This window comes from Megalobrama amblycephala, linkage group LG4, assembly GCF_018812025.1.
Source record: "Megalobrama amblycephala isolate DHTTF-2021 linkage group LG4, ASM1881202v1, whole genome shotgun sequence".
Taxonomy (NCBI): Eukaryota; Metazoa; Chordata; class Actinopteri; order Cypriniformes; family Xenocyprididae; genus Megalobrama; species Megalobrama amblycephala.
This window is the reverse complement of record NC_063047.1, coordinates 41897508-41905728: the sequence shown is the minus strand read 5'-3', so window position 1 is coordinate 41905728 and position 8221 is coordinate 41897508. Positions and strand designations below refer to the sequence as shown.

The 8221-nt window shown below is 35.7% G+C and overlaps 1 protein-coding gene across 5 annotated transcripts in view; it reads right to left on the bottom strand.

The window, feature by feature from the left end:
- Positions 1 to 4285: 4285 nt before the first annotated feature.
- The window catches only part of pappab (pregnancy-associated plasma protein A, pappalysin 1b), a 137892-nt gene continuing 133956 nt past the window's right edge, over positions 4286 to 8221 (bottom strand). For all 5 annotated transcript variants that reach the window (XM_048189431.1, XM_048189432.1, XM_048189430.1 and 2 more), the window contains one exon: positions 4286 to 6901. In XM_048189431.1, coding sequence (XP_048045388.1) covers positions 6797 to 6901 — 105 coding nt within the window. In that variant the 3' untranslated portion in view covers positions 4286 to 6796. The remainder of the gene's footprint in view (positions 6902 to 8221) is intronic.

Here is an 8221-nt window from a genome sequence, read left to right as displayed (position 1 = left end):
TTGGGCCAAGCCCTACCGCTTTTCCCTGAGAGGACTTTCCTCGTTTTGAGTATGTAGCTTGGGCAGTGGCCATAGTGGATAGTGTCATTGACAGCTTGTTGGTGCATACCTTTGGGGAATCTAACTCCATCAGCGAGGTCAGGAGAGTCAGCTTTTTGAGTGCTTAGTCACAGCCGATAGGGCATGTATTCCCCTCAGCATAGGGGAGTGGGTATTTGTTCCCCATAGCATCTTGTCAGACTCCGTGTGAGTTCCCATTGGAAAGAGAATGTCTCGGGATACAAATGTTTTTTGTATTTTGTACTTTTTTCAGTCTTACGGTTGCACTGGTAGTGACGTCATAGGCTGTCACCGGCCAATACAATTGTTTAGACACAGGTCACGCTGAGGCATTCCCTATAGCGTCTTGTCAGATGCAGTGTCTCGTTCCCCTTCTCAAGGAACTTAGGTTACATTTGTAACCAGCGACATTTTTCCATTTATTGACTGACACCTCTCCTGTCCACAAGTTAAGAAAAATCGTAAGTGCAGAGCCGTTGTGTGTGTTGAGTAAACATGATGGTTATTGTAGTTCTAGACTAAATGTGAGCATGCTTTTAATCATCTCACGTGCATAAAAACAGATTCAGTATTCCTCAAAATGAATAAGAAGAGTGAAATGCAAACTCAGAATAGTATGCAAACTTACCTGCTATAATTAAATGTTAAATAACACAAATCTACTTTATGTATTTAATCTCGCTTTATAAACCAATGTCTTTGCTGCTGATCCCATTCAACCATACATCCTATTATTCTACAATCTAGAATGGCAGCACAGCTAAATAAAGGTTTGTTTGAGCTGCACCATTTACTGTACAGGCATAAATTAGCATTTTCTTTCAGCATTTTCTTTGAGTCTTATTCATTTCACTTTTGGTGTGAAATGGCCTTTACATTTGCCAAAATTATTTGTTGTTGTTACAAAAACAAAAACAAAAAAACAAGCAGGCAAACCCAACCCAGATGAAAAAGGGTAATGCAAAAGTGATGTAACATAACTTTTAAAAATTAACTTTCCCCAACACAGTTTAAGTGTATACAGTTTTAAAACATTATAAATTTAACTGACACTGTAATGATTAAGGATGTTAATATTTCAAAGCTTAATGCTAAACATATTCTGATTAAAAAAAGCAAAACCCAGTATCCCTGAATTTCTGTAACCCTGAAATTCCCTCCCAAACTTCCTATTACAATATTTAAAGATTATTTCAGAAATATACTTACAGGAGGAGCAATATCATTGACAAGAAGCGTATGCATGCAAGTACCTGCATCAGGTTTATAAAGCAATTAAACACAAGCAGTACAATTATATTTCATTAACCAGTGTTTATTTTCTAAATAATACATATCAGGAAAAATAACATTGATGTACTTACTGTTATTAATGCTTGAGGAGTTCATGAAAATATACAGTACACTAGTCTGCTCTGTGACAAATAATATCACAATATTATATATAAAAACAAACAAACAAACAACAGTGGCAAACTGCTCACATCAGAGATACTCATGAAAAATGACAAATGGTACAAATCAATTGGCTATTAAAATAATATTGTGGTAAGTGCCCAAAACAGTGCATTAAGTTTGTATACTGAGCAGAGTGGGTTTATTGAGTCTAACCAGTGCTTATGGAGACCATCAGTGTAAGAGGTCAAGCCTTTTAGGGTTGTATTTGAGATACACTTGGAAGGAACAACAGGTTTGTCATCATGTCTGGTCTTGATTTTTACGTCAGTGCAGTCGCAGAAGAATTTGCAAATTTGGAGACCAAACAATGACAATATGGAGCAGGGCATTGAAAAGAAACATTCTCAGAAAAAAACAAAAAAACAAAAAACAAAACAAAAACATGTAACATATTTTAGAAATGTAGGTTTTGAAAAGAACAATAAAAACAACAAACAAAATGAATATTCAAATGAAAGGTATGGGGTAAGATATTTCACTCACTGCAATTAACTGTATGATAAATACATATATATTTGCTATACTACTCTGATGAAAGTAGCACACAATGACATTTTTACACCTCAGACTTTGGGAACACGGTTTTGATCATGCAACTGTAAATCTTCAGGGTATGAGATTTGAGAAAAACATGCTTGCTGAACTGGAGTAATATTGGCGTCAAAAATGTGCAGTCATGTTACTGAGTGCTCTGTACAAAACCTACACAGAGAAAACCCATATTTTCTCTGTGTGAAAATACAAAAGCTATAAAATGAAAAGTGAAATTACTGCAAAAGTTTGAGATGCTAATATCAGGAGGCAAAGTGACCTTGTGGGATTTTGCTTTACAAGTAATAAAACGCAAAATGCGGTACACTGCAAATGGGCTATTCGTCAACGAAACAACACTAGGGCAATCTGAAATATCACAAAATAAGATATTAATTTGCTGAGGTACAACTGTGTTTGCATGTATGGACATGAGGACATGCTTCTTTCTGTGGCGAGGATAAAAATGTAGGGACACACATAGGATTATAGAAGGAATCTATACATGAGGCTTTCTATACGTGGCCAAACATCAGCAGCTGAGCCACCACAAGCAGTCTTTCAGTTTCTCTCACCTATTCTACTATTTACACAAAACCACACTAGCCCCATGGCTCCAGACCGGTTCAATGTATCTACTCAGCAATTGGAAACGGAACCTCTCTGACCAATTTCCCCAGAATATACAAACATATGGAATCTAAAACATGGGTGGAAGTCAATATGGCAAAGGACCGCTTTGTACGATTTTCCAAAGGTGACATTTCTATAACATTTTCCTTGTGAATTAGAGACTTTTATTTATTACTCATACAAATTGAGTGGCTGGGAAAACAGGTCACTTCTTACACCAGACCTTTGCTTTCAAACTGGAACAGAGGAACAGACAGAGAAATAAACAGTAGGGAGAAAAAAAGACTTTTGATCACACAAAGTAACACTGCAGACATAAAAAATAACTTAGATGAACTGTGTAAATATAAATAAAAAAGACAACATTCTTAATAAATAATTCTATTATTTACAACATTGTATATTGCTAAGAGATTTAAATTACTAAAATATTGAATAAGTAAGCAGCAAACATTACAGGCATGAGGTACAGAAAAAAAAGAAAAAAAAAAAAGATCCTGTTATGTTTACAGTAGACTGTTTCACCAAACTTCATTTGATTTGATCTTGTTTTTCATGGCTTAAGAAGAAAAAGGTAACATTGCGCTAGAATACATTGAGCTTTCTTAACATTTCCAGGAAAAAAAAGGACAGAAAATGTGATCATTGTTTGTGTACAAAACCCCAGTATAGAACTGTATGTAAAGCTCAGTAATGGTCCATTTTCAGTGATGTCTGAAACCGGTCGTGATACTGGTTCATAAGATTGCACATATATTGGTATTTGTTCTAGGCACTCTTTCCAAGTGATAATTGAATAAAAGCAGCAGTATTTTAACATTTACTATACAATAATAGCATACAGTTTAATACTAGGAACAAAGACGTCAATAAAAGACTTAATATGACATGATCTTTACATCAAAAGAAATAACAACAGAGCTGCTTGTGTACATGAAAAAATAAGACAGTGACTGCTCTGTCATCTCACGTCTCTCATAGGTCAGATTTTTTCCTTTGGATATGCTTTGATGGTAGCTGTGTTTTTAATGTCTGTATTTTTAATTGGACTACACACACCTCTCTTTTATTCTCAATGTTTCAACCAAAGGTAGTGAAAAGAGAAGAAAATAACAACACAGTATAACGTACTATTCAATAATGTCATACACTAAATGACTATTTAATTTAACAATTATGATAACCTGTCTGACCATAGCAGCTTTTTTTATGGTAAACGTTTTTCTTTTCTTTCTTTTTTTTCTATTTCATCTACAAAACAACTGTACAAAGACAAATGCAGCAACTGTGGTCAAACATATCGATTGACAGAGATACAGTTGAACAAAACCACCACATATAAATATACACACAAGGCCCTTCCTACCCTAAACTCTTCACTTCTGCAAAACATAATATTTATCTTCAGACATTAATGCCATAGAAATAACCTCTCATGATGGGCTGACACAACCATATTGGGATATCCGGGTTTTATAAGTAGCCTGCTAATTGTTATTGGGATATCCTGGTTTGACAAGTAGCCTGCTAAACATTATCACAACAGTTGTTGTTTCCATGCTAATGTAATGAGAAAGATATCATTTAGATGTATTTTTTTAAGAGCTCAGGGAGATTGAGATGTGAGGGTGGCTAAAAATGCTTCAAAGTCATTTGGATGTTTTTTTTTTTTCCTTTTTCTTTTTCTTTTTTTAGATGGCTATACTTTTAAAAAGTGGTTTGCATACCAATGTGTGGATATTAAAAGACCATGTGTTTTATGGAGTCATGCTGACTGCCATAAACGATCACACCATCGACTATAATCTCCAGTTTTACACTGGTGTACATACAAATATAAAACTTAATGCCTGTTATTACACTTCCTACAAAATAGCATACTGTGTTGAACTACAAGCCAGTTGTTACATACACTGCCATTATCCACTAATGATGTTGTTATTTTTCACAAAAGTAATGAGCACCTCAAAAAGGGGGAGCACTGGCATATTCGCCAACGAGATACTTGTTACAAAAACAGAGGACTATTAATCTACTTCTACATGGTTTAACTGTTCTTTTCTTTACAAATATAATGCAACATCAGATTGAGCTAGCACAAACACCGTGTGAATGCTAAATACATATAATATTCCACAATGAAGCCTAAAGTACATTCTTTGTGTCAATAAATAACTCAATTTTGTATTCATTTGGCATTGCTTTTGAATGGTTCTTCATCAACAAGCAAACACTGACTGACTTTCCATTTTATTTGAATTATTAATTATGTCTGGTATGTGCCGTGCCAGCCTGTACATAATTTTATTACTCTTTGAGTCAATCATCTCAGTGGCCATTGTGTTTTTAGTAGGGCTGTCAATCTGTTAAAATGATTAATCTCATAATTTTCTTCAAAGTTATAATGCATAGCATTAAAGCATTCAGTTCCAAAGAATGTCTATTTGAATTTGGCAATGTGGATGACTTATCTACATAATGACACTGGACAGAGCTAAATTTAAGCAACCACGCTCTTTACTCGCCTCAAAAAGAATTTCTATATTCAATCTAATCATTAATATTCATTATATTTAACAAACTGTAGCAAACACACAGACAGGAAATGCTGTGAAAACTGTGAAAATTGAACAGCACTTTATGGACTTAATCTTACCAGGATAAGGATGAATTTCACATTGATAATAGTTCCATTTCACCAAGAATGCAAATGACTTTTGTTAAACGCTCCATCGGGGATTGATTTATAAATCAATTGTCCATAAAGAAAATCTTCTGTCATTTATTGAGAAAAACATGCTCTGCTGGGAACAAGTGGTCCATTTCAATTAGCTCCGAATGTTCCGAAGTTTTTAGAAAATCTTAAAGAACAGACAAACTGTTATGTCCATTAGTGCATTAACTTTGACAGCCCTAACGTCTATTAAAAAAAAAAAAAAAAAAAATTCAGCAGAGGGGAACCTGTTAGTAGATCTACATGCATAAATCTGTTTGCGCATATATGAATGTGTTTTCCTGTAAAGTTGATCTAACTGCATTTTGACCAGAGGTCAAATCTATGGCAGACTGCACTTACATTAAACTACAAATTGTCCATAGACAGAATTGGCTTGCATGGCCACAGCAGCAAAACTAGCAGCAACAGCTGTGCTAACACAACGTCTTTCACAATCTCTCTCTCACTCTCTGCTGGGGATGTAACTCACTGGATCAACACCTCCTCTGATGATTTTTCGGCATCAGATTTGTGCATTTCTTGCTGATATACAGGATTTTGTGATTTAGGGCCACAGCAGCTGCACTCGTACATCTTGCTATACGCTGTGAAACATTCCCATCATCCCTCGATGTTTCATACAGGCGCTGAGGTCGTCAGCCAGAATTTTTTTTTTTTTTTTTTTTTTTTTGTGAGTAAAAGCAGCTCAAACATTCAGGAGTGCAAGCCATCCGTGTGACACAAATTTGGATTTGTTATTAAGGTCCATTTGTATATTTTCTCTTTGATATTTGAATTGATAAATATAAGAACACAGAAAACATTTGATATTTGAGAGGACACATCGAATGGCTAAACTGTCATCGAAACAGTCTTGGAGGTCAGATATTAGGGGCATCATGAAAACATCAGCAGTCCTCTCGTTCATCGATTCAGTTAGGTGATCTTGATTAGACTCGATGGGAATCATCCCATTCTGACTACAGTCAAACATTAACAGCTGCATTTTTTCCCATTTCCCCCCATTTTTTCTTCTGGCTCTACATGAAAACAACATTGCCATGTTTGCGCTTTACAAATAATGATCAATGAAGCAAACATAAAAAAACAAAACTGTCAGTCCAGGCTTGTTTGAGCCTTAGTTTGACAACATCTATGGTTGCTATTGCCATAAGTCATTCATAAAACTTCCACTTCATATCCTTTGCAAAACCTGTTGTTGATGTGTTTGGTTGGTTGTTTGTTTTTGAGTGTCATACCCTCTTAAGTTGTTGCTGTTTAATGAGGAAACGAGGGCATGTTGGAGTGCGGTGTGAGTGGAAAGGCCCTCTTATAAGCAGCATGTAGAGAAGAATGGTTTCCCAGCAGGCCCCCTGGGTGCCACAGGGTGTATGAAGCTCAGCCAATGGACCGGTGGCGGACTCCTTTGTTGTTCTCCTGGGCGTCGGGGTCTCGGCATGCACAGTCTTCTCGAATGTCACATGACATCGGAAATGGAATCACCTGGCACAGACAAAATATCAAGTGAGTTGAGTTCAAGTGCTTGACATTTCATTTCATTTATATATGAAGAGTTTCGTTGCAAAACGAGATAACTCAGTTTTTAACATTTGTCAAAACATGTTTATTATTATGTTATCATGTTATTATTTTGTTTTATGGTGCTACTTAGCTGTATTTTTTAAGTTATGAAGGTTAAAATCAAAACAAACCAACTGCAGTTGAATTGATATTAATTGGAATGCACAACCAAAAAACAAGATTTTTGAAAAATTAAAAAAACGGAGTTATCTCGTTTTGCAACGAAACTCTTCATATATATATATATATATATATATAAATATAAATATAGTTATATCAGTTTATGATGATTTAAATGCCCAGGTAAAAAGATATAATAAGTTTAAACCTATGTATGGATATGGATAGGGATTTCAGAGATAAAGGTAGACAATTACATAGTCTAGGTCCAGTTACCTCTCAACTTCAACCTTGATCTTGAATGGAACAGAGTATTATTGTTTGTGTACTGCAAGAATCTGACCGGCGTATTCAAGTCAGACCATTTAGGGATTTAAAAACAAACACCAACATTTTAAATTCAGGTCTAAAATGCACTGGCAACCAATTAAGAGTCATTAAAATTGGAGTAATATGTTTCCCTTTGCAAAGACCTTGTGCCCTTAGTTACTGTTGCTTTGTCCGACAAGCCATGGCGCTGTCACGCCACACAGAGTGAAAAATACATTGCGGAGCAGAGAGGACACTGAGAGTACGTCGACAAACAAGACAGAGCAGGTTACTTATGATATTAAACAAAGTCCCAGCTTTCAAATTGTGTAATTTTTTAAGAAATTCGAACAATAAAAACCGTTTTGTGGCAGATTGTTGTAGCGCCTCAGCTCAAGCGGCTCGTAAACCGATCATCTCTTCCTACTAGTTAATTTATAGCATCAAATAAACATGAATGAATGTTGTTTCAAACGCGGAAAGACGTCAGTACACATCATTTTTTAAGTTTAAGTCCACTGAGGTTAATCTTCTAACTCCTGAGTGCTTTGTCGGACAAAATGGCGGATTCTGCGTTCTGATTGGTTACATCGCTGGTCAATCAAACTCCCGGCGAAGGGTCAATTAAAAATCTGGCTGCAGCATTTTGAACCATCTGAAGCCATGACATAGAGGACTGGGATATGCCAGCATACAAGGAATTACAATAATCCAAACGAGTTAAGACAAAATTACTGTATGTATAAATCCTGGAACACACCAAGCCGACGGTCAAGCGTCAGGCAGTTTTTGTGCGTCGACCGACTAAGTTTT